The sequence below is a fragment of the Trichechus manatus genome, unplaced genomic scaffold (genome assembly GCF_000243295.1).
Source record: "Trichechus manatus latirostris isolate Lorelei unplaced genomic scaffold, TriManLat1.0 scaffold00154, whole genome shotgun sequence".
In the NCBI taxonomy this organism is placed as follows: domain Eukaryota; kingdom Metazoa; phylum Chordata; class Mammalia; order Sirenia; family Trichechidae; genus Trichechus; species Trichechus manatus.
The window spans coordinates 2,052,560-2,080,443 of NW_004444090.1; the positions used below are offsets into that span (position 1 = coordinate 2,052,560).

Consider the following 27,884-nt stretch of genomic DNA (forward strand, 5'->3'; position numbering starts at 1 on the left):
GGTCCATTAGTCCTTTGGACTAATCTTTCCCTTGTATCTTGTTTTCTTCATTCTCCCTTGCACCCGAAGGGGTGAGACCAGTAGAGTATCTTAGATGGCTGCTCACAGGCTTTTAAGACCCCAGACACTACTTACCAAAGTAGAATGTAGAACATTTTGTTTATTTAAATTATACTGTAACATTTCTCTCAGGGCATATAAGGGTATATTTTGGGTTTTTTGTTTTTGTTTTTAATATATATATAAATTGAACTTCCATTCTGTTAACAGTATCTTAGTATCTTCTGTGTGATTATAAGCAAACAGAATATAGGACTTGGTTGAGAATCACTGAAGTGAGATGAACTTACAATTTCAGTCCTTGCTTAAGATCCTTCAGTGAGTTTTTATTGCAATGAGAATAAAATCCAAGTTCCTTACCCTGGCCTACAAGGCCCGGCAACATCTGGCTCTACCCGCCTCTCAAACCTCATCTCCTGCCCTCTGTATCTCACTCACTCTGCTCCAGTTACATTGACCTTCTTTGTGTTTCTTATCACAACAGGCTGTTTCTTGCTGTAGGGTCTGTGCACTGGTGGTTCTCTCTCCTACCTGGAGAATACTTTGGACCAGGTCTTTGCCTGACTGGCTACTTATTGTCTTTCAAGTATCAGCTCTCAGCTCAGGTGTTCCTCTTTCCTGAGAGGCCTCACCTGACCACCCTCAAAGAGGCTCCCTTCTCCATCACCACTGTTCTATAACCTCAACTTGTTTTATTTTCTTCATAGCACTTACCACTTTTTGAAATGATCATGTTCGTTTATCTATCTCTTTTTCCTCTATTAAAATGTATGTTGAATGAGAATAGGAGAATGTCTATTCTTGTTCAGTATTGCATCAACAGAACTTGGATCAGCACCTGGATGTAGGAAGCATTTGATAAATATTGGATGGGTAGATGATGGACAAATGGGCAGATTGACAAATAAAATGAAGATTGACGATGGCCATGTGACATTCTGGAAGTTCAAAATACAACCTGGGGGCATGCAGAGGCATGGGCAGTACATACTTGTGGAGCAGAAGGAGCAGTCCTTTCCTGCTGGGGCAGGACTGAACTCCACCTGTAAGATCCTGATTTGAGATATGTTAATAAGGTTAAGTGCAAATGGGTATCCGCACTGAAATTGCAGCCTGGGGCTTTGTACAGATGAGAAAGACACAAAGAAGAAAGAGTTTAGCCCTTGGAGAGAGCTGGCAAGATTCAGACAAGCAGAGTGACCAGTATATAGAACTGTATACAGAAATAGGGGAAACAGGGATGATGCCCACACTGTGGTTCTAGACACTGAGGCAGAGGGGTTTGGATGTGCAGATGAGTCTTCTGGAGTGGGGACAGGTTGAAGCCCGCTGCTGCCATTAATGTTGCCGGTTGGATTCCACGCTGAATGCTTTAGAACTCTCGGGTGAGATGGCAGAAGTCCATTTCCATATCTGTCTTGCTGGGCAGCAACAAGCTCCTAACCTGCAGTCCTGCAGTTGTGGATTTAAATCTGAGCAAGGGGTCTGGAAGATAGAACCTTAAGGACCAACAGGTTGGACTGGGATTAGCAGGGGCTGCTGGTTGTAATGTTACCATGCATTTTTCTTAGAAGCTTAGGCTGGAAGAACTAACTAGTTAATGATCTTATTTTCACAGATAAGGGAACAGACCCAGGAAGGTTAAATTGACATTGGAAACTGAAACCGAACCCTGATTTCTATCTCTCTCCTAATTTATGGGTTGTGCTATACAGGATGCCAACTCCGCTTCAGCTAGAAAGGGGGTGGTTTTCTGTACCATTGTTTCTATATTCAGGAAACACAGGCACTTTGGGATGTAAATAGGTGTTATTATAAAAAAAGGGGGGAGAGATAATAACACTACAAAAAATAATAGCTAACATTTATTGAGTGCCTCCTATATCCCAGGTGCTGTTCTCAATGAATGCGTTGCTTAGTTCATTTCATCCTCACAACACCATAAGGAATTATTATTCCCATTTTGCAGATGCAAAAGCTGAGCCAGAGAGGCAAAATAACTTGCCCAAGGTCATACAACTAGTAAGCTGAGGAGCATGAAGTATAAAGCCTGGCTTCAGGCCTCCCCTCCCCAGTTCTTGACCACTGTGCCGTATTGCTGCTTTTTAAAATAAATTTGTTTAAAAAAGTTAGACAGATTTTTTTTTTTTTTTTAACTGCAGAAATTCTCAAGGCCTTTCATGTACTTAAGGGCAGTGTGGCCCTTCTAAATGAGGAAAATAGTTAAGTGCTATTTCCAAAATGAACTTGATATAAAGACTTTTTCTGGAGGCATTTTATGAGATTAATATTCTGCAGAATACAGATGGGGAGACACTGTTCTCTAAAGATTTGGATGACCAAGGCAGGGTACTTACACATACATGTTCCTAGTGATGGTCTTGCTTATCTCCAAAAGATGTAGCACTGCACTTTTAGAAGTTGATTGTCAAGACGATACTATTTTTTCCTTTAGTGACTAGATGATTTTCCTTCTGGTCAAGACCATGTTGGTCAGAAACATATAAGAGCAAGATCTACACTTGGCGTTCCATACTGCACACTGAATCAGGCCAGAGGCCCAGAAGGCCCCTGGCTGAGCACTGCTTTCCCAAGCTGCATGTATTTACAGTTCTATTCCATTGGGTCTCATCCACCCTACATACTGCATAACTAGTAGTAGTATGGCAGAGAGTTCCGTTAATAGATTGAGCCATCTGTATAACTCCGCTGTCTCCTAACTTATGGCTGGATTCCCACTGAGAATGCCCAACAAGAGTCTTCCTTGGAAACTGAGAGATAAGGCTAGAGTGTTCCACAGCCTAAGTCCCCTTTTTTGTTCATCCCCACACCTTACCCCATTAACTCTAGCACCATCCAGTCACCGCAGGGCAACCAAACAGTGTGGATGGAATTTTCCAGGGCACACAGCCCCAGAATGGAAATTTCTTTTTTCCCAGGTAGATTGCTGCATTCTACAATAATTCTAAATGTATTCATAAACATCATTAATTTTTTAATACAACTTCCCCATTTTAAATATGAAGAAAGTAAATAATGTGGACAAATTCACACAGCTACCAAAATTTAGGACAATGTTTTAAACCCAGTAATCCTGAGTCTATTACTTATTCCATCTCATGCCAAGTGGTTTTCTTCGACCATCTTGGGTCTTATACATCTTATGTTTACCATCAGAAAACAAGAGTATCTCTTTCATGCTACCTGTTGCTATTAATATCATCCTTTAGAGAACGAGAAACTTCAAACATGGGCGCAAAGTAAGTAACATTCTCAAGCATTATGGATCCTGACAAATAATTTGCGCTTCATCAGTTTATAATTTTATGTATATGCTGAGTGGTTGAATAAGATGGTGAAATATGTAGAAAAGAAGAAACAGAAATGCTTTGTAGATCTTATCTATGATCACCTGATAATAGCTAAGGGTGACTAGGGATATTTCCTCAACTCTAGACAAAGTTGAAATCATACATTGTTCAGTAGAGAAGGGTGAAGCAGATGAAACATCTTAAATAAAGGAGTCATGCCTTATTTCAGAGAAGTAAATTCTCAATTAATTATGTTGTGTGCAGTCTGATTTTTACTTTTAAAAAACCCATTGATACTTAATCATTTCCATGAAGTAAAAAGCATGTCTAACTTCTCAATTATTCAAAAATTAATAATTCTACAAATTATCCAAGCTGTTTTCTTTTCCCATCTTTCTACTTTTTCACTGTATCAAAAGGGAAGAAGAAAACAAAATAACACTTGAAAATTTAGTTATTTTGATGTTTGTTTGCCTCTCAGGTGAAACACTTTGATGGTGTATGAGTTTGAAGCTGTGGTTTAAACTTAAGGCTTTTTTTTTTTTCTCTACATATATCTCTGTAGGGGCGCCAAGAAATAGGTAGACAGAGGCTTGAGAATTTTACAGATGAGGAGCAGCAAGGGGTTTCTGAAGATGAAAAGGTGAAGTTTCTATCTCTCCGCCATTTTTTTCTATCTGCTTTTGGACATTTCACCACATGGCCTTACCTGTCTATGATATGCCATGTTTTATACCATGTTCATCTTTGGATAAATTCTAGCCAAATGATACTTTTTAAAGTATCATTTTCCCTCACCTATAAAAATACAGTGATTACTTTTACAATTAAAAAAATGGGAAAATACAGAAAAGTATGAAGAAGAAATTTAAAATAACTAGTATTGACATTTTTAGAATAAGTAGTCTCTTTTATATAGCTTACACACACACACATATTTTAATATAACGTTGGCATCATTGGAGATGCTGAGCCTCAGTTACTAGCGGTATTTTGCTCTTTCTTCTGTTTTCATCTTTTGGCCTGAAAGCAGACAGTCCTCCCAGGAGACTGTCTAAGGGCCTTGGAGACCCTATGTAAAAGAGTCTTGTTATTAGGTGAGAGTGGATAGGAAAGGAGGCTGGTGAGCCATTGCAGATGTCCAAGGGCTGCTGCAGATGTAATGAGGAGGCAGATAGACCTGTGCTGAGTTGGGCAGGGACTGCTAGAATTTCAGCTCAGCTCTTGTGGTAATCCATGTGTGCATCCCAGAGAACTGAGAAAGGAACAGTGTTGGCACCCTCAGGTCACCAGGAGTGTCAGCCTTCTTTCTTTCCTACTAATACCTTTGTCCTCCATAGCAAAGGTAATCAGGAGTTGAGTGCTACTCATTATATTTAGGGAATCTTGTCTCAAAGGTAGTGATTACTGCTCTGGCTATTTCCAATCTCTCTCTTTAAAGTGGATTTCTGCAAATTGCCTCAGCAATTTGAGTGTGCAAAAGATGTTGCCTTCTTCATTCCTTTTTGCCCTACAGGGCGTTCTGTGGTTTGGGGAAATAAGCAGGTATCCTTAGTTTAATACAATTTTCTACTCTGAATTCTTCCATCTTTTGCCTCCTTTCATCTTGGCCCTCATTGTTTTGTCATACTCTAGAGAAAACGCAGAGGACGGGCTATAGAGAGCTTAGAGATTAACCAGATGTTTAGCCAGCCCACGTTGCTACCCCACTGCGTCTTTCAGGAGGCTGCTATCTCTGATCAGACTCCCTACCACATGCACTGCTTCTCCTCAGACATTTCTATGCATACCAGGAAGATGAGGTTGCAGGCAAAGCTAGACAATGTTCAGGCTTTGCATGGTACTGGGCCTTCACTCTGAGGAGCTGTCACTTAGTAGGGGTGCTTGATTGGACTGGGGTGCTCTGGCCTTGGGCCTTATTGAAAGAAGCAGAAATGAGACATAACTCAGTAAGTCAATAATTATGTTCCCTGTTTTGTTCTGCTTCATTTGTTTTCAATAAGTTAACTTTTTTTTTCTGGTTTTAAAGAAATCCATAGTATAGAAATTTTGGTGTGTTTTCCATTAGCAAAACAATACACATTATTTTTACTTTCAGTCTAAAAATGTAGAGTTGTTAAATAGCCCAGCTCAGTCCATCTATCCTTTATGGCATGGTGGAAAGAGAAGGCCTGGTGTCAAGGCCTGGCAGGCTCCTAGCAGCCTTTGCGATTTGGGGTCACTCCCTGTCTCTTTTCCTCAATATCCATAACTCTGAAATGGAATGGGAGGGTTGAGGACAGATAAGGATTCATCTAATTCTCTGGTTACATGATTACTGATAGTGCCAATTCTGGTTCTTAAATGTCAGTTTTCATGGGAAGCTTGTTTAAAATTCACATTCCTGAGTGAGCGCCTGAGAAATCCTAATTCAATCGCTGTGGAGTAGAGCCCAGGAATCTGCATTATAACAAGCATTCAAAGTGTTTTCGATATGTTTTCAAGAATCAAACTATGAGAAACACTTACGTGATAATAGAATATACCCCACTAAAGTGAAAAATGAAAGGAAAAAAGTCTTTAATTATGACAGTCACCTAGTCACTAGCTCAAATAGCTTATTTTCCTTTATTCTTCACTTTTCCTTATTGTACGTTCCACAGTCCTTGATTATTTATTGAACTGAACCAAATCATTATCATGAAGCTCATATTTTTTCTTTCCTACTTTTTTCTCTTCTATCATAATCTTTCCCTTTTATACGCAGATGCTATGTAACTCATCTTTCTGCCGTTGGGCCTGAAGACCCAGCATCCCAGCATCTCCCAGTCTCTGGGCTTCCTCCTTCCCTCAGGGATGCATAGTCTCTCTCCTCACGTCAAATCAGTTGCTCACCCTGATGTAGGAGATTTAAGATCTAATCTTACATCTGCTACAAACTGGTCTTGTGACCTTGGTCTACTCAGGTACCCTCTATGGGCCCCGCTTATCTATACAATGAGGGAATTGCGTTAAATTATATATGTAAGTGTTGTTAAAGTGCCTTTTAAAGTAGATGCACACAGAGTCATTTCGTCTGCTCCCAGCTGTTCCTAATTTAGTCACCCAAGCTGCATAATATAACTTGATTCCTTAAAAGGACTATGTTCTTATTTCTTGTGAACATCTTGAAAGTGTTTAACTGAAGAAATGCATAGAAAAAGCCAGATTATGTGGTATTCTTCGTGCTCTCCAAGAGAATGGAGTCTGTGCTGCAAGACTTCCCTCACAAGGAAGGGTTAGGAATGACAGGGTTAGACTGTCTCCTGGCCCTCAGCTCTCCCTGCCTGTGAGCCCAAAGTCAGTCCTTCATGCAGTTGCAGGCAAAGGGAGAACACTGTCAGGGGGCAGTGTGTTAGACAGGTGGATGTCAGAAAAAAGAAGAGGAAGAAACTTGGAATGTTGTTCTCTGAACAGCCCTTGGTTTCCCTGCTTCCCTCTTCTCTTCCCTCCCCCAGGCTTCTTACACCTTTGGTTTCAGTCTTGGTTTTCAACTCTGGATTCAGCTCTATATTGAAACATTTGTGGTATAGGAACTTTCCGGTGGTGTTGTGTCTGTATTTATCTTATTGATAAATACCTTACTGATAAGATATTTATTAAAAAAATAGAAAACTTTCTAAAATGTGAACCTTTTCCCTTCCTTGTGACTACCTTTTCCCACATGCTGAATGTGGCTGTATTGAGTTGAATGGTTTCCTCGTGGTTCATCTTGCTTCCTTGAAAAGGAGGTTAAAGATATATGTCTGTTTTTATAAACAAAGTCTTTTCAAGACTGAAATGACTAAACTCTCTTCTGCCACAGAAAAAGGTGCAGTATTGTTTGCAGGAGCTTTTCTTGGCTAGAAGGGAAGCCAACAGCCTGGGAAGGATGCCAGCCTTCAGGGGATGATGGATCAGAAGGTGAAACTGCTAAGTTTCAGTTGAGGACCTTTCATGAGCCCTTCTAGTAATGACTAATCACGTCAGCAGAGTGAAAAACTTTAGACAGAAAAGGTGTTGGGGAACTAGGCCAAAGGAATCGTGAGGAACAAGAGCGAAGTTATTTTATTGTCCTTTCAGTTCTCGCTTTTGTAGAGCTGATGCATCGTACGTGTGATGTCATGAGAGATGGGTTCTGGTCTTAACTGTTATGCTTTCTGCAACAGGTGTAACGGAGCACCAGTCACTTACCCTTCTAGATCTAAGTTTTCTCATTCCTCCAGCTCTAAAATTCACCGATTCCAAGTTTTAGTGGTTGAAGGATTCACAAAGCTCTGAAAGCTTGTGGATTTAGTTAGCCTGAAGAAGAAAGGCTTATCCAGTTGCCCTCCCTGTACAGCCCAGCACACTGCTTTTTTCTGGGTTAGAAGTTGGGAATGATGGTTGCAGAGGAGTGACTGTGTTGGAGCAGCAGAAAAAGTATTTCTGTAATTTCAACCAAGGGCTTCATGCGTTAGCTTCAGCAGTTAGCTTTCAATAATTTATGACAGTTTGATTAATCTGTAGCATACAGCGGGGTGACTGGTTTATTATCCGAAGGTTTGATAACAGAACACAGAGTATATTGGAGTAAAGAACTAACATTCAGGTGCTGGCACCTTTTCTTGTCTCTTTAGAGCTGAATGCAATTCTTCATAGAAAATTACTTTTGTTCATAGTCCCAATGTTTTTGCCTCTCTTGCTTGTAGTCTTAAATTATTTGTTTCCTTCTCATTGAACTTCAGCTTGAAAATAATTTGTAATTTTTTCAAATCACAAAAGCGATAAGCATTTGAAGCACTGTCTATTTGAACTGTCAGCTGCTTTTTAGCATCAAGTCCCCCGAATATGCTAATGGTTTCAGCAGGAATCAGAGCACTGAAAATATGAGACATGGTTCTTGGTATTTTTATTTTTAATAAATGCATTTAATCTGTTCACATTTGTTGTGATTACTGTATAATTGCACTTATTTCTGCCATCTTTGTGTGTGTCGGGGGGCACTGAATGGGGTTTTTTGAATGCCATTCTTTGTATTTTCTTATTTCTTGCCCTCTATTGTCTAGATAGTTTTTTATCCTTTTTTTCTTTTTTAAATTTCTCTGCTGGCTTGGAAGCAATAACTTACAGTTTTCTTCTTTTAGTGGTTTCTCTTAAGTTTTTAGAATATATAAAATATAAAGTTTATCTGCCATTGCTACATATTTGAAGACTTTGAGGCAAGGAATTTTGGTGTCATTTTTTACTCTCTCTGACTTAACCATGGTTTTCACATCTATTCAAAGAGAATAACAACTACTCATCTTGTCTGTAAAAGCACCTTGTAAATAGTAAAGGCAAGGTGTGGCCATTTTTATAATTAGTGTAATTGGTATCACATTTTTCCCCTACTCCCTGTCTTTGGAGTCAGATCTGTTGAAGATAGGGGGATAGCATGTTGGGAAATGAAACACTATATAATTTAATGTTTCCACATTTTTAGTTGTCTGCTACATGTTGTTAGCAGTTCACGTAACAAATTGTAGGGTGATTTTTAGAGGTAAATGGATTGTGGCTTTGTTTTTTACTTTTAGAGTTGCATAAAATGAAAGGAAAATGTGTTTAATGGTAGTTACCGGTAGCTAGCTCAGCCATTCACTGGATTTTTCAGTTTCTTAACTCAGTTGTTTTTTTTAATCCAGTGACAGTATCCAGGATGTAACTTGCCATTTGGTATTTCAATACTTTTGTTTTTATCCATCTAAACTAAACTTGGTCTGGGTATAAAAGTTTATTAAACTTTGTATTTCAATTGCTTATCACTATTGTTTCATGATATTGAGAGCCTGGGGAGTCTCAGTGTGAAGACGATGCTTTTTATCAGTTTTGTAAACCTTTTTTTTTTTAAAATAATATATTTATTTTTGTTGTTGTTGAGAATATACACAGCAGAACATAAACCAATTCAGCATTAGAAACCATTTTATTTATCCTTCTCTCCTTCCTCCAGAAAAGCAAAAGCAAACTCTGCTTTGTCAGGTGGCCAGACTCAAAGAAAGAGGACATAGCCTGACTTTGACCCTGGATACATAAAATTAAAGGTTTTTCCCTCTCATATACTATTTCCTCACATTGCCACATTTTTGACAACAAAATGAAAAATTTGTATTCTTCTCTTTCTCCATCCTCTAGTGCATTCCCTGGAGTCTAACAATGTTCAATGCACACTTCTCAGGCATAGGAAACAGTGGCAGCTATGTAGTAATCAGTCTCCCAAACCAAAAACAATATGAAACAACTTCCTAACCATGAGGATTCTACAAAAAACTACACACTTTGCATTATCTAGAGACAGAATGCCAAGCTGCAAAATAACTGAATAAATAGAAAACAAAACAAATTCCAGTGCTCAGTTCCTCACAGTTCCACCTACCTCCACCCTGCTACAGAGCTTTGCTATGAGCAAAGGCAGACCAAGAACAACTGCAGGGAGGACATAAGGTGCCTGAGGGTGATTTGGAGCAGCCACCAGAAAAATTAAATCCAGCCTAAATTGTAAAATGCCGGGAACATGTCCAAGCCAATCAAAGCATAGAGTTCAGGGAAGAGATTTTAAAGTGCATGTGATTTAAAGGGCCAGACACTATATAGGGCCAGGTGCACATTTCAAGTGACAGGATTTAAAGGGGTAAGTATGATTTAAAAGGATAGGCACCAGTTAATGTGGCAGTCTTCCAAAATAGAGGAGAAAAAAGCAAAAGACAAGTATTTTTTAGAAATTGATAAAGAAGATGATAAAAGGGAAAATTTAGAGTCCTGTAAGACAAAAGAGGGAGCGGTGGTGGCACAGTGGTTAAGAACTTGGCTGCGAACCAGAAGATCAGCAGTTCAAATCTACCAGCTGCTCCCTGGAAATACTATGGGGCGGTTCTGCTCTCTCCTATAGGGTTGCTATGAGTCAAAATTGACTCGATGGCAATGGGTTTTTGTTTTTGTTTTTTGTTTTAAGACAAAAGAGTATTACAAAATAGAAGACTCACAACTCCTCTCCCACCAAACAACCTAACAAACCAACCAACAAACAAAAATCCACTCAAGAACCTGAACTTTACTAGATGAACAGAAAAGGGCACTGTTAAGGTAGGAATTTTATAAAACACTCCAGCATCATTGAATTGAACAAAAGGAAGGTCCATAGAGAAATTTTGGAGGAAATCAGGAAATGAAAAAACATCACAAACATCAATAAAGGAAATCTTCCCCTACAAAACAACCAAAAGAGAAGGGTAAGTTTACACTCTGAACATAATTAAGTACACCCAAACAAGCATTTGAAGATATAAGAAAGCTCACTGAATCAGAAGTGCAAAATGGTCAGAAACAAGAATAAAAAAGGAGTTGATTGAACTCAAGAAAGAAATGGAAGAAAAAGATAAAAGATCTCAGAAATGAAGAATAAATTAAAAGTACCCAAGTAAAAACAGACTTTAATGAAAATTTAGTAAGGGACTTAAAGAAAGACAGAAAAATAACCAGAGAATGAAAATGACAAAGAAAGAAGTAAATCAGGTCCAAGAGAAAGTACTGGAAATGAAAGTGTTTGTTTTTTATCAGACTCCCGAAAGAAGAAAACAACAATGGTACAGAGCTAATATTTAAAATTGTAATTTAAGAAAACTTTCTAGAAATAGAAGACCTGAATCCACACATTGAGAGGGTTCACTGGGTACATGGGAAAATTAACCCAGAACAGTCAACTCTGACACATATCCTAGTAAAGCTATTAGATTTCAAAGATAAAGACAAGATCCTCAACACCTCTAGGCCAAAAGATCAAATTTTAAAAGGCAAAATATATCTCCTCACTTACTGACATGGTTAGATTCCAAAGACCAGGTCGTTATGGGAAAATCAGCATTATGCAAAAATGGAGGATGACTACATCATCATATAACTGCCAGATTACATCATTACATAACTGCCAAACCACTGAGAATGATGGCCAGGCCAAGTTGACGCATAACCTTAACCATCACAGCCAGTGCTACTCTCGCCTCGCACCTCAGCGTTCATTACTGCCAGATGTATGTTGTTAATGTGCAAAATAATCAGATAGTAGGTTTTTTTTTTAAATACAAAATGTTGGATAAAGAGTCGATAATTGAGGAGTGGATGTAATTAGACTAGCATCAAACTTAAAAACCTACAATGCAAGGCAATGATAGGGCAGCATTAAAAAATAAAGAAAATGTGAACCAAGGGTTTTATATCTAGAACTTTAGGGAATTCTGCACTTATTATCCCTTCTTGAAGAATCTACTAGAGTAGGGGTCAGCAAACTACGGCCTGCTGCCTATTTTGTAAATAAAGTTTTGTCGGAACTCAGCCACTGTTTACATATTGTCTATGGCTGTTTTTGTGCTACAATGGCAAGGTTGAGTAATTGCAACAGAGGCCATATGACCAACAAAGCCAAAAATATTTACTCTTTGGTCCTTTACAGAAAAAGTGTACCCACCCCCACAGTAGATGATTCCCAAGTGATGACTGGGAAAATTTCAGCAACAGGACTTATGATGGCCTTCAGAAATACATAAATGTACATATAAGACTAAAACAAAGATGGGGATGATAGTAGAAGACAAATGTACAAGTTTTATGTACTATGGCAAAGTAGAAATAATGCAACTTAAAAATAGGAGGAGAAGGAATAGAGAAAGATGAATATTGAAAAACAATAATTTGTTGAATAGGCAATAGGTATGTGGTAAAGGATACCCCCCCTCAAGAAAATGAAAAAAAAAAAAAGGCTCAAAATAAATTGATAAACCAGACATTGAATTGTTAAATAACAAGGGAGTAAGGATATTTAAAAAGAATAAGTAAAAAGATAACCACCGGAACAAAAATAAGAAACCTTTCTAAATATCAACATACCCCTCTCATAGGGAAAGAAACACGAAATTTTTTTTTTTTAATTTATGGTTATAAAATATTAGGATAGATTTTTGCCTAAACATACCAGTCATGACAATAAATGTGAATGGGCTTAACTTATTAAAAGAAAAAGATTTATAATTGGTTCACAATATAAAACCTAAGTTCATATTCCGTATCAGAGACTTAGCTCAAACAAAATGATTCAGATATATTAAAAATAAACAGATGGGCAAAAGCATACTTGCAGATGGAAACAAAAAGAGAATGTTAGCCATCGTGATATCAGACAAAGTAGAATTCAAGCCCAAAAACATTAATTATAACAAAGAAGGACACTTTTTAATGCTAAAAGCCACAGTTTACTAACAAAAACGAAAAAAAAAAAGAGAAAGTCCCTTGCACCTGGAAATTTATAAATCCTATTAAGTAACTCCTGGGTGAAAGGGGACATGTACATTAAAATTACAGAGTTTTCAAAAAATAATGACAATGTGGTCTTTTGTGACTGGCTTCTCTTACTTAGCATAATGCTTTCAAAGTTCATCCGTATTGTGGCATTTATCAATACTTTATTCTTTTTATTGCTGCATAATATTCCATTGCATGTATATACCATATTGTACTTATTCATTCATCAGTTGATACACATTTGTGTGGTTTCCACTTCTTGGCTATTCTGAATAATGCTGCTATAACCAACTGGGTAGTCATTTGGAAAAAGATGAAATTAGATCCATATCTCACACCATACATAAAAATAAACTACATATGGATTGGGTATATAAATGTAACAAATAAAACCATATAAGTTAGAAGAAAACATGGGCAAATTCTTCTTTTACCACAGTGCAGAGAAAGGCTTTCTAGGTATGACTTAAAATCCAGAGGCAATTAAAAAATAAATAAATTTGACTGCATACAATTCATTTTACACTTGCATGACAAAAAGTCATCAATAAAATCAAGACAACTGACAATCTGGAAAAAAAGTATTCACAATGTATACCCCTAACAAATAGCTAATATCCCTAATCTATAAAGAACTCCTTAAAATTGACAGGTAAAGGACCAGAAACCCAACAGAAAGTGAGGGATGAGAGAAAGAACATGAACAGACAATTCACACACAAAAAACAAGATATAAAAATAACCCTCAAACATGTGAAAAAATGTTCAAACTCATTCATGATTAAAAAACCAAAACCAAACCTGCTGCTGTCAAGTTGATTCTGACTCACAGCGACCCTGTAGGACAGAGTAGAACTGCCCCATATGGTTTCTAAGAAGCACCTGGTGGATTCGAACTACCGAACTTTGCAGTGAGCAGCCATAGCTCTTAACCAGTACGCCACCAGGCTTTCCCATTCGTGATTAGAGAAATGCAAATTAAAACAACACCAAGATACCATTTCTCACCTATCAGACTGGCAAACGTAAAAAATATGGCAACATACACTTGCTGATGGAATACAAGTGGTATATTCTTTTTTGGAGGGAAATTTAATAATACTTAACATTAAGTTACATGTGCAAATACCTTTAAACTTATTAATCTCACTTCTAGGAACCTACCCTGAAGATATACCTCCAGCAGTACAAAAATACATATGCACAAGGTTATTCATTGCAGCATTATTTGTAATTGCAAAATATTTGAAACAAGCTATATACTCATACATAAAAGAGTGATTGAATACATTATGGTACATCTATACAATGGAGTACCATACTGTTCTTAAAAAACAATGAAGAATATCTCTATGAACTGATTTGGAGTGATTTTCACAACACACTATTTAATAATAATAAAAAGCAAACTAAAAGATCCTGTAGGATGCTACTCTTCATGTAAAAAAAAAATATATATAAGAACATATACATGTATCTATTCATTTTTGCAAAGGAAATAGAAGAAGAGTCTGTCAGAAACAAAAGAGATTGGTTATCTTCAGGGGCTAGCTGAGAAAGGAGTGGAAAGAAAGCAATGGGAACAGGTTAGTAGGGATAAGGAGGGAACGATGCTTTTCTAAGTAGACCTTTTTCTATAGCTTTGAATACAAGGGAGATAAAAGCTTAGAACTAGAGTAATGTTTCACATAATCCCAAAGACTAAATAATATCAACCAACATCTTATATTCCCATTTATTTTATATTTTATATTCCGCTTAATATTACCTCCACAATTTTAAGTAGAATATAAAATTAAGTGAAGTAGCAAATGAATAATATACCACACTGAAAGGAATAGAGAAGAAAAGAACTAACCTAAGAAACCTTGGTAAACAGTATCTTGACTGGATACTATAAGGCTAAAGACAAAAAGAACTGTTTGTAAATGTGGTATAATCTTGTTAGTAAATATGTTACTCACAAGGGTATGTATTACTAATTTTGAAACCACTTGATACATATACTAGAACTGAACAAATAAGCAAATACATAGTAGATAATGACAGACAAGTTTCTCACTGTTGGAGAAAAATAGTACAAATAAAGAAGGGGGGAAGACTAAAGCCCAGTGGTGTTGGATTGGAGCAAATATGTCAGTAAAACTCAAATTTAATAGTTAGATAGGTAGATGGATAAAGAAATATAGATGTGTGTGTTTGCATGGGTTGGTATACATACATATATTTCCTTGCTCCGGGTGCTAATAGGTCCTAGAAGCAAAGACACTACAGTAGCAATGAATATACCTAGCACCCACATCTTGCTTTCTAAACGCTATTCTCCAGCTAAAAACAAAAACAAGCAAACAAACAAAAAAACACAAGGATTCTTGGATTCCAGTCTTAGGGAAATAGAAGATGAACCTAGAACAGCTTGTGGTACCAGAAAGTAAGGAAGTGCTCAAAAACAAATGAACAAGGATGGAGCTTTGTAAAGAGTAAAAAGCACGGGAGCCGACTTGCAGAAGCTGCTAATGGCCAAAGCTGGAGCAATTTGAATAACAAAATATATGATGATTGTAATGAATTTTAACCTATAGAATAAAATAAATATCCATGCATCCATATTGATATACATGAATAATCATGTAAATACCTAAATAATGGAGAAAGGACAGCTCTTCCTTATAGAAGAATTTTAATTATTACAGGTAGAAAGAAAGAGAGGAAACCAGAAAATCACTATTAGATAAACACCACAGCAGTAATTACTGCAGACAATATCCACCAATGAATACTAAAATTAGTGGGCAAAAGTTTGGAGAGAAATACATTATTTGCATAGTCTCAAAGAATCTCCCTACAAGATACTTATTAATTAGAAAGGAAAAAATAGTAACTTTACAGTGGAAAAACCCAAAGTAGTCAAGGTTAACATTTCCAGTAAGACATTTCAGCATCGAAAAGCTTTTGATATGATGCACTGAGAAGGACACATCACTTTTATGATATTCTTGCCAAAAATGTGTTACCTCCTTCATGAGAAAATATCAGATAAACCCAAATTGAAGGATGTAGAAAATAACTAACTAGTACTCTTGAAAAGTTTCATGGCCATGAAAGACAAGAAAAGATTGAAGAGTTATCTACAGATTAGAGAGACCAAGGGAAGATAACAACTAAATACAAGTGTGATGTTGGATAGGATCCTCCAACAGAAAAAAGACATTCGTGGAAAAACTAATGGAATTCAGATAAGGTCTATAATTTCATTAGTAATATCATGTGAATATTAATTTCCTGATTTTAATAATTGCCCTGTGGTTATATTAGGAGGAAACTGAGGGATGGTAGGGGCATATGGGAGCACTCTGTCCTATTTTTGCAGCTTTTCTCTAAGTCTAAATTTATTTCAAAATAAAAAGTTTTTAAAAATTGGGTAGAAAACCAAAAAATAAAAGTAAAAATATTCCACACAAGGTGAGGCCCAGACCAAGGCTTGCCCTAAGGAAGAAAATGTGCTGGTACTTAATAGGGAAGAGAGGAGTTGTGGGCAGCTACACTAAGTTTGAGAGTTAGGGCCAGAAGGCAGCAGAGATAAATCAAGAAGTCAGTAGAATGATTACAGTTTACTTTATTACTGTAATGGGTGAGATCACTTATAAGACTTATGGTTAAGATAGAAAGGTTTTAATAAATATTAATAATTGTTTTTGCATTTGACCACCATTTATATAACAGCTTTGAAGCTTGTTGATGCTGCAAATCTACATTCTGAGGGATGGGAGAGTGGATGGAAAATGCTGAAGAAGTAAATGTTGGTACCATCATCTTAAAGTCAGGCACGCTTTGATTAACATTAAGGTTCAAAGTATAGCTGGTGTTAAGGAGGTAGAAATTTTAAATTGGAAATCTGGCTTTCAGTTACCATCTCTAGTTCTTTGACTATCAAAAAAGGTTAGCAAAAATGACATTTCCTCAAAAAGTTGTTAAGTGACCCTTTCCCCTGAGAAGTCTCAGTTCCATGGTGAGAGAATTCCATTAAGTCAAGGGTTTATCTACAAGTCACCACCCTTACCCCAGTCACCACTCTTAACCACCCTTATTCAAGTCACACCATTACTTGAGTCACAACTTTTATCTTACAAGAGATAAAAGGAGGGAAAAGCAAGCAGAGGGTGGGGAAACCCCCTACCACCAACAAAGAAGAGCTAGGATTGGAGCATGTCATTTGGATCCAGGCATTGAGAACCTCCTAGACCCAGGAGACAGAGACAGCTGTAACATCAGTGGCGGTGAGAAGCAGTGGCAGAGAAAGGGCAGCAGTAGAACCAAGAGGCCAGCAGGAGATGGCATGGTGGGCTTCCTGGCCGCCCACGGAACAAGAAGGTTGAGCACCTTTGGGCAGGAGGTTTGCTGATGGAGTAGGGTACCTCCAGGCACTTGTCAGCAGAGCTAAAGAGCTTTGTAACACTTGCCCGAGCAGGGCAGAGGCCAGGACAACCCAAGAGGCCTGAGAGGCCACGAGGCCAAGAGGCCAAGGGCCAAGGAGAGGCCTGCTTGTGGGCATGGCTGAGAAGCTGTCTTGACCAAATAACTGTATCCTGTATACGGTCACTATGAGTTGGAATCAACTCAGTGGCAATGGGTACAGGTATCCTGAGTCATTCCTAATCCTGAATTGTAACCTGTTACTTCCCATGAGTATTGTCTGTGAGTTCTTTGTGGCCATTGCGATGAATCATCGAACTCAGCAGAGAAGTAGAAGAGTGCTTGTGGGAGGGACGGCTGGTGTCAGAATTGGTAAAAAGGTTAGAGAGAGGAGATATGTCTGACCTCCACTTCATAGCAATCAGCCTTCAGCTATTGATGCTGACGGTAATCTTTCTCCCCTTTGTGAAGTTAGAGGAGATCAGATGCCCCCCCCCATGCTATTTTTAGTTACCATATTGTCCTTTTGGAATTGTGTATGAAATAATACATAATAATGGATTTAATTGAGGTTGGTAGTCACTTATATATAAGTTGGGACTAGATTAATTACGTAAGCTTTTGTTATAGTAGTGTTTTCATAAGAAAATCAGATTCGTATTACATCACCTAACTTACAGCTTTTTTTCTCCCCCAAGAAAATAATTTACCATATGTACAAGGACTGCTGCTATTTGGATTCCCATGGATATCTTTATCCAGCATTTTGTCAGAGGGGAAATTGCCTTCTGCATAATCTGAAATAATTGGAAGTGTAATGAGAACCAACATTTAGAGGCTCCCTTGTCTTCTTTCTAGTCTGCAAAACAAAATTATCACCGAATGCATTCATGTTTTAAAACTTAAGCAGACTTGGTAAGTGAATCTTGTTCTAAGTGTGCAGTGGGGCTAATATAAGGTGGTTGGTGTCCCTAAAACAGGTGTTAAAAGATTTTTTAAGCTTCCCAACACATTTGCAAATTTACCATGATGAAGTAGCAATTTGCTATATAGAGCTGATTACAGAAATCAGGAGATGGTTGAACTGTATTTTTTAAAATTCATCATATTATTGCCTGTTCCTCTGCTTTTTTATGATACACATAACATAATTAATAATGTTCTCACATGTCCCTGAGAGATCTATTGGCTTGTTTTATTTTCAGCAATTGGTAGAAGTTGGCTTAAAAAAGAAAGTCATTCGTATGTGTGGCTCTCAGGATCTGCTTCAGCACCTGACCAAGTTTTGCATTCTTACTCACTGTTTATATCGATTCCACTCTCTTTTACATTTAAGTTTAGAAGTCACTGTGAGGTGAATTCAAAAGTCTGAGAAGAGGTCTGGGTAAAATGAGCTGGGGATTCCTTCTTTAGGAAATATCCTTTAAGGGTCATGCTTAGAACTTTGCTTTGTATCCCCTATTTCGTGAGGATGTGGGGAGGCGAGGTTATGTCAGTTAAAAGATTTCAGGCTCTGGAGCCAGAAATATGCAGATTCGAATATCAGTTTTATGGTGTACTTACCAGCTGTGTGACCTTGGGAAGGTTTCCCTATCTATAAATGAGAATTATAGTAGTTTCTACTAATAGGAACAAAGTAAAGGACCAACAAATGAAATATTATCCATTTAATATTTTTGTAGTTTTGTGGGGTATCTATCATTATTCCTCATACTGTTCATATCAGCAAAGATTTTTAGAAATAAGCAACAGAATCCACTCTGGCTAGTTTGAGCAGAAGTAGAATTTATTAAAGGTTATTAGATAGTTAAATGTGCAGCCAGGAACAGAGCCTGACATGCTCCTGGGTTATTTTAGTGAAAATATCGCTACATGACTTACACAGGTGGCTCCCTGCCCTGCTGTCCCCAGAGAGACTAATGCTTCCCCACCATGCTCACCTCCCTGTTTCCTCCTCAAATTACTTACTTTTACAGCTGTGTCCCAAGTGGAGCATCTAACTGGCAGATCCTGGCCACTTGATGCTCCCCTGGCTACAGAGGAGGCTGGGGAAGCAAGTTTTCTGGCTTCTGCCTTAGAGTAGTGTGGTCAGTAAAGAAAGAAATTCCTCAAACATTTCAAGGTTATTTAAAAGGTGCTGGGCAGGCAGAAAACATGACAGCATATTCCGGGGACTTTTTGTTACAGGAGATTCATAATGACAAAAATATACCCATACTAAAAGGAAGGTGACTTTGGTTTATTATTCCATCTTCAAATCATATACTTTATTTTTTTAAAGTAGAACTTTGTTTAGAGACGTATCTGTGCCACTTGCCCATATCATTCAAATTTTTATTCATACACACACACACACACACACACACACACACACACCACACACACACACACACACACACACACACACACACACAACCATCTTGACTTTGGTGGGCCATAAACACAAAACTTAAACAAATTAAACCTAGGGGGAGAAAAACACATTTTCCTTACCCCTAAACCTGTGTTGGCTTTTCTCATCACTAGCTGACCTATTTCTCTACGTGAGAATATTGAACTTATTTTTCACCTCCATGATGTGGAAACCTGCCAAGTTTTCCTTTCTGATATTTTTTTCCTTTAGATATCATTCTGATATTTCTGATTTTTTTTCCCTTTAGCCATCATTCCCTTATCTTTCCTGCTAACCTGAACGTTATGTCACTAAATTAGATCCCTGTGAAGAAAGTTAGCATGCTAACACTGTGGAGTACTGTGATTCAAGTAGAAGAAACAGGAGTCTTTTTTAAAAATATACAAATATTTCTAATTTTAAAAGAGATATATAATTATTATTGGCAATTTAAAAACTAAAAGGGAAAATAAAAAGCTTCCCAAATCGGAAACATAGCTTGACCAAGGCAAGGTCATGGAAGCTTCATAGACACATCCAGACTCCATGAGGGACCAAATTACTGGGCTAATGGCTGGGGACCATGGTCTCAGGGGACATCTAGTTCAATTGGCATAGCATAGTTTATAAAGAAAATGTTTTACATCCTACTTTGGTGAGTAGCATCTGGGATCTTTAAAGCTTGTGAGCGACCATCTAAGATACTCCACTGGTCCGACCCCATCTGGAGCAAGGGAGAATGAAGAAAACCAAAGACACAAGGGAAAGATTAGTCCAAAGGACTAATGGACCACCAGTAGCACAGCCTCCGCCAGACTGAGTGCGGCACAACTAGATGGTGCCTGGCTACCACCACCAACTGCTCTGACAGGGATCACAATAGAGGGTCCAGGACAGAGCTAGAGAAAAACGTAGAACAAAATTCAAACTCACAAAAAAAGACGAGACTTACTGGTCTGACAGAGACAGGAGAAACCCTGAGGGTATGGCCCCCAGATACCCTTTTAACTCAGTACTGAAGTTACTTTCCAGCCAAAGATTAGACAGGCCCCTAAAACAAATAATAATACACATAGCTCAAGCACACATACGAGACTAAATGGACACACCAGCCCAGGGACAAGGATGAGAAGGCAGGAGGGGACAGGAAAGGTGGATGATTGGAAACAGGAAACCCAGGGTCGAGAAGGTAGATACTGTTGACACGTCGCAGGGTTGACACTAATGCCACAGAACAATATGTGTATTAATTGTTTAATGAGAAACTATTTGTTCTGTAAACCTTCATCTAAAGCAGAATAAAAGAAAAAAAATTTCCCTGAATCACATCCTTCCGAGTTAGCATTTTGCTATATTCCTTCCAGTGATTTCTCTGTGCATGCAAGGTATGTAAGGGGGCAGTAGGGTGGAGTAAGAAAGAAAGAAGGCAGTTGTTTTTACAAAACTGGAATCGTACTGTATATAGTGTTGAATCCTGCTTTCTTCATTTATGTTATAATCAGTTTCCCATGTCATTTAAAAATAATAATAATAGTACTTACTGAGTGTTTAGTATGTGCCAGTCATAAACCTTACAGTTTTCCTTTTTTATACTGTCTTTGTGGGTTTTTAGAATCAAGGTTTTGATAACCCATAAAATGACTTGGGGTGTGTTCGTTCTTTTTTTTCTGTGAAAGACTTTGTACAAGATGGAAATTCCTTGTTTAGTAAAATTCATTTGTGAAACTGTCCAGGCCTAGTGTTTTCTAAATTGGAAGAGTTTTTAACTGCTGATTCAAACTCTTTAAAGGTTTAGGATGATTAGGTTTTCTATTTTATTTCTGAATCAGTTTTGGTAGTTTATATATTTGCAGGTAGATCTGTATATTCTACCTGCATTTTCAGAATTATGGTAAAAGTTGTTCAGAATATACCTTTTATGTCTGCTACACTATAATTTGGTCCCGAGCACTATCTTTCTTCAGCTGTGTCCAATCTCCTATTTGCCTTATCCATTAAGTTTCTGATATGAATTTTTATCTTTTTTCATATCTAGAAATATTATTTGGTTCTTTTTCAAATCTGCCTTTAAGTTTTGAAAGTCTCTTATTCCTTAGGCATGCTTTTTATACTTTATTTCTTTAAACATACCTATTATATTTCTCCCATAAATAAAATATCCACAGTTTTGTTGGTCTGTTTCTGCAAGTTGTTTCTATTCAGTTGCTCATGTATTGGGTAATTTTGTGACAGTGAGCTCATGTTCTCTTTGGAATTTTGTCTGTGAGAATTCTTTGAGGCCTGGTTGAAAGTATGCTTCTACAGAGAGGATTTTTTATGGGGCCCCTTGTAGGGTCGCTGTAAGTCGGAATTGACTTAACATCAATTTTTTTTTTTTTTTTTTAAATATAGTTAGTATGAATTGTAACTCCAAACATGCCTAATGATAGGGCCTGTGATTAAGAATTCTCCAGGGTGCCCTTTCCCTACCCACTATGCCCCACCCTGAGCCAAGAAGGAGGCTCCCTCTAGTAGGTAGATTTTTTTTTCCCAGTTCATTGATGGGGGCGGAGATGGGAGTGGCAGGGGAGTAGAGGGGCAGGCATCTTAGATGTAGGAGGTCTCTGTTGCAGAGCCCCAGGCTTGTTATCTGACTCAGCAATCAGCAGGTTGAAGCCTAAGCCTAGTGTAGACCTTTAAGCATGGGCAGATTCCTCCAGGGCAAATTCTTTCTTCAACTCTGGCTTACTGAGAGGTTTAAGGATTCTCTTTTATCTCAGAGGATTCAGTTATTTTCCAGACAGCTCATCTATGTGTTTAAAAGATTAAAAATATATATATTTACTCAGCACTTTCAGTGGTCTATGCTAAGAACTTTCTCCTTACATCATGTCTACCACATTGGAAGAAATGGGACTCAGATCTTTTTTTTTTCCTGAAACAAAAATGTGAGTTTTCAGTCTTATGCAATAACATCTTCAGAAGAAGTTACACTCATAGGTCAACTTTAGTTTTCTAGATAACAGTCTAGATGAGTGGGGAAATAAGTGAAAAAAGAGTAGTAGCTACCATTTTAAAGGCTCTTAAGAAAATGCGAGGAGACATTGGTGGTTAGGTGATAAAATTTTGGCCTCCTTTGCAGGAGACCTGGGTTTGATTCCCAGTCAGTGCATCTCATGTGCAGCCACCACCCATCTGTCAATTGCTACGATCCTGAACTGGTTTCAGCAGAGCTTCCAGGCTAAGATGAACTAGGAAGAAAGGCCTGGCTGTCTACTTCCAAAAATTACCCAGTGAAAACCGTATGGATTACAAGTGTCTGATCCACATTTGATCATGGGGATGGGGGTGGCACAGGACTGGGCAGTGTTTCATTCCATTGTACATGGGGTCACCATGAGTCGGAGACAGACTTGAAGGTAGCTAATAACAACAAATAAGTAATGTAAAGGGCTTTGTGCTTTACAGGGATGATCTCATTTAATCCACCATCATAATTCTGTGAGACAGATAATACAATAAAGATGAGAATACCGAGGCTTGGAGAGGTTCAGGTGACTTAGACCCAAGATCACACAACATTCATAATGTTGACTTTGGATTATCATGAAGAAAAGGTTAAAGTATGCTTGATGCAGTCAATTTATGATAGGCGTATTGCTATTTTAAAAGGCAGCAAAATGTGTAATACATCTTAAATTTCTATTTAAATTGTGCTGTTGCCATATCAAAATGGTGTTGCCGGATTAAAAAGATAAGCGTATCAGAGGAATAGGGAAGGCAAGTTACCTTGCCTCCTTTACTACCTGCCTCCTTTAAGAAAAATTGCTCCTAGAATACCTCCCGAGGATTTTTCTGGATATCAAATCCCAAAACACATTTGTTAGCCTGGATGAGAAGGGTAACTTTGGCCAAGGACTTTAGAGATTAATTGCTAGACTTGGGTCCTCTTTGTTACATAACTCATCCCAAACCTCTTCTCTCCCACAACTTCAGCCAACTGCCTGATATTTGGTTACAGTGTTAAAACATACTTCTTTCTCCTGTGAAGTAGTTTTTGTATGTTTGTTTGCTTGTTTTATAAATAACTTACTTTCTTTTCCAGCTAAACCTTTATTTTATGAATCAGACTTGGAAGATGTGGCCTTTTCAATGTAGTTTTTTCATATGGTGATATTTGAAGCACTGCTTTCTCAGGTAGTGTTTATAGTGAACTTGCTTTTTTATGTGTGATAGTGTTTCCTGTTTGCCAGTTTTGGGAAAGATTGAAACTACAGTGCCATTGTGTTTTTATATAGCAAGTTTTCATTCTCCGAAAGTAACCGGGCCAGTCAGTCCAGGAAAATTAGGAGAAAGATTGCTCCTTACCCAAACTCAAAAGTAGGAAGTTTCCCTAGTGATTTTACTCCATGCCAGGCTAGTAATCAAGACCTGTGCTGCTGCCTCCAGGGTCTCCGCTGTCATCCTCACGCTCATCTGCTCTCCAGGTCCTGATACTTCTAAGTCCAGACATTCAAAAAGAGCTCAAGTTGCCATCACTTCAGAACTTCCTTGACTTGCATCATAAGAAGTCTACTTTCTCCTTTTGTGTCAGCCCACTTCCCTTCCCTCTGGAAGCTCTGGCCTCAAGGAGGGATAAGGGAGACCAAGATTCATTCTCAGTAGGGTCTTTTTGCCCCACATATGTGTGGGAGCAAGGGAGGAGAGAGAAAATGATCTTGTAATTCTTTTGTGAATGAATCCATAGCAGCAAAGAAGACAGTACTGTAGTTTGTATCTCAATAATTTACCCTGTTGCAAGGTACATTAATAATCTAAGTTAAACTCAGCACCTATTCTGAAAAGTTCTTTGGTCCTTTTCTCAAGTTTTTCATCCAGTAAACTCATGCATGTTTTTAGTTCCTGGTACCATTGTTTTCTCATTTGTAAAAAACCTTCAAAAACCCTGTACCCTTAGGGTAAGAAATACGTATAAATCGTTTAAAACTCAGGTTGGTGAAGGTTCACTTAACAATAAGATGCAGGAAATGGTTCTAAAAGTTTTTTGCCTACTCATTACCTTATTTCCCTAGTAAAACGGTAAATGAGCATTGTTCCTTCAGAGATTAAAAGAAAATATAAAGAGAAATATAAAACTATTACCCAAACTAAAAAGTTAACTTCATTTTCTTCCTTCATCCATTTTGTATTAGTTTCCTAGGGCTGCAGTAACAAAATACCACAAATTGAGTAGCTTATAAGAATAAAAATTTATTGTTTTACAGTTCTGGAGGCTAAAAGTCCAAATCGATGTGTTGCCTGGGCCATGCTGCCTCCAGAGTCTCTAGGGAAAGATTCTTTTTGGTCTCTCCCAGCTTCTGGTACTTTCAGCCATTCCCTAGCTTATAGATACACCTTTATATGGCCATCCTTCCTCTGACTGTCTCTCTGTGTTTCTTCTCTTTTATAAGGAAAGCACTCAGATTGGATTAGGACCCACCCTACGCCAGTATGACCTCATGTTAACTGATAACATCTTCAAGACCCAATTTCCAAACAAGGTCCTGTTCACAGGTACCAGGGATTAGGACTTCAACGTATCTTTTTGGGAGACACAATTCAGTTCATGACATATGTCAATTCACTTTTCACTGGTTTTTCCCTCCTTCCTCTCTCCATTTTCCCTCCTTCCCTTTTTTTGTAGTTGAGCTAGTAATTTATCAGAAGAAAGAATGGCAACGCTTTTTTTTTTTTTTTTTTTTAAAGAATTTACTTCTTCAATTTCAATATGGGAAGGAGAATTGATAAAAAAAATTCTCATTTTGAACTTCTGTCATTTTGTTCCGCGTCCTGTAAATATGGGGGATAAAGCAGAATTTTTGAGGCAGAAACTTAGCCTTTCCCTTATTCTCTAAGTGTCCCCATGTGTCCCTTCTCTTTAGTCTTCAGCATTAGTTTGCAGACTCGATAGAAACTTGTTTAATAACTTCAGTGCCTGAGTTCTTATGGAATGTTGTAGATACAGGATGCTAGGTAGATAAAATGAAAGGTTCCTTCTATAATGTAATAATCTAAAACCAAATAATGTTGGTGTTGGAGACCAGCTGAACAAACACAAGCATAGCATGCATCTCCACCAGTTAGTTGCCACTTTCAGAAGTGAATGTACCTTCTCTTAACTTTCTTCAAGCAGCAGATGGTACCTAGGTGAGTGCACTTTCCTTGTACTGGAGATAAATTTGTTGTATTTCTTTTTTCCCACTTAAAAGTTGTACTTGAAATGTGTGTAGATGTTATTTGTATACAACAATTTTCTTGTAACACTACTGTTAAATCTTTATCAGATTTGTATCACCTTCTCTCCCCACCAGCCAACACTGAATTTATCTATCTCAGTACTTATGTATCTTGAGTTCAGTTCAATATTCCATTCATCAGAGCTAAATAAATAGCTAAATAATTTACCAGTTATTCATATATTCTGATTTGTGCTGGCCTTCAGTATGAATCTATGGAAACTAAATATAATGTGTGGGCTATAGTCTTCTATGTTATCTTATAGATGCTGTAGTAATAGTAATTAAGATGTATTAATGTGAGATGCAGAAAATTATTACATACTTAGATGTCAGTACAATATCTGCAGATGCAGATATTTGGCATATTTCTTAATTGAAAATATCATCATAATGGCTATATTAACACAGATTTACAGAATCTCAGAAATGACAGGGTATATAGTCAAGATGGAAGCATGGGTTTAGAAATTAGGCAGATGTAGTATGACGTCTCCACCCCTATACATGGCTAGCTGTGTGACCTCAGGCAAAATATGTCTCTGAGCCTGTGTTTACTCATCTGTATAATGATAGTGTTACTTACCTTATGGATGTTGTAATGATAAAGTTGGTGAAAAGTGCTCGGACTATTAGAAATGCTAAATAAAAGGTTGTTACTTTTTAAAATCTCTGTGACGACTACTTCTATTTCTAATTCTAAACATCTACTTCTACTGCTCTTAGAGACCAGGCCTCTTAACCTCCTAGCTTGGTGTTCTATTATCTGTACCTCTGGTTTAAAAGGCTGTGTTATATATCTTGTATTAGACACTGTGAAGGATACCAAAGAAGTCAGTAAGATTAACCCGTGTTTTCATTTCTCTCTGCTCTGAGTGCCATCACTGAGTATGACTGACAGCTGCTTAACTGTGTATCCAGTGTCTCCAGTGAGATAAATTCCTTGAAAACAGGATCATCACCTTACACTTTTATAAAATAACTCACAACACCCAGAACCTTGATGGGCATGTAGTAGGCCCAGCTAGTTAATGAAGGAATATCTTTAAAAATTATAATTCTTAGGCGAGCATATTGACAAGTAGAAATGGTTGCGTTTGTGGACAGAGTGAGAGGTAGAATTGAACAGCTAGCCTCTCACTTCTCAAACCCCAATGTCCTGCCATACTTTATATCTATGCTAAGCGAGGGGGGAAAAAAATCAGTGGAAGAGAAACATCACACCTCAAATAGTATTTTGTGGGATGATCATTTTTCAGTATGGTACTTATTTGTGAGGTCATATATTTTATACTCGAACTACGCACAGACTCACACAGGCTCAGACCGTGATCCTGATGTTTATAACAGAATCTGTAAGAGTGATTGATTGCTTGCCAAAATACTCCTGCTAGCTGCTGCTAATGTTATAACTGGGTTTTTTTTTTGTGTGTGTGTGTGTGTGCGTGTGATCTCCTATAATCTACTTTTGCCATATTATAGCTCAAGGTTAATGCAACACAAACAACATTATTTAGGCTTGTGTCTTAGGGGCATGAAGTTCTAATTTTGGGTGAAATGACCAAATATATTGCTTTCTAAGCTTTATTGCTTTTTGCCAGTTCTCATTTTTCCCCATCCCAAGTTATCGAACATTATATAAAACTTAAAACTTCTTGCTTCTAAAAATAAACCCTCAACTCTTTATTGTTTGGGAAAAAGAGAGGAGAGAGCATTTCACAGGTTATAAAAAAAGAAAAAGGTGTACAATTCACTTGGGGTTTCTGGTACAACTATAGCAGTGCCTAGGCCTTTGGGACAAAGATTATCCTGTGAGAAGCCAGGGAAATGGAAAAAGTAATTCAATTATCCTTTCAGTATGAGAAAGGATGGACTTAGAGTCTTTTTTCCTAAGAGCTTTCAACTCCTGGTCCTTATTTTCTTGTCCCCAGCAGGCATTCATGAAGATGTTGGGAAGGTAAGGCAAAAGGGATCATCTTGACTGTTAAACAGGAAAGTTATGGAACAGCAGCAGATGCCGTCAGTCAAGAGAAGTGGCTCTTGGTAGAATGCTATGATGTTTTTTTTTTTAAATGGGCAGGAGTGAATTATTGTTTTAAAAAATGGTCAGAAGTAGCCAATCCTTGCTGAGATTTTATAGGCTATGGT

General features: G+C 37.7%; 1 protein-coding gene across 3 annotated transcripts in view; it reads left to right on the plus strand.

The window, feature by feature from the left end:
• UBE3D (ubiquitin protein ligase E3D) overlaps positions 1 to 27,884 on the plus strand; it is a 162,653-nt gene that overhangs the window by 103,877 nt on the left and 30,892 nt on the right. For 2 of the 3 annotated variants that reach the window (XM_023740389.1, XM_023740390.1), the window contains exon 10: positions 3,937 to 11,282. The exons of the other annotated variant lie outside the window; for it this stretch is intronic. In XM_023740389.1, the coding sequence (XP_023596157.1) occupies positions 3,937 to 4,230 (294 nt within the window). In that variant the 3' untranslated portion in view covers positions 4,231 to 11,282. Of the gene's footprint in view, positions 1 to 3,936; positions 11,283 to 27,884 lie in introns of those variants that run through there. 3 annotated transcript variants of the gene reach the window in all.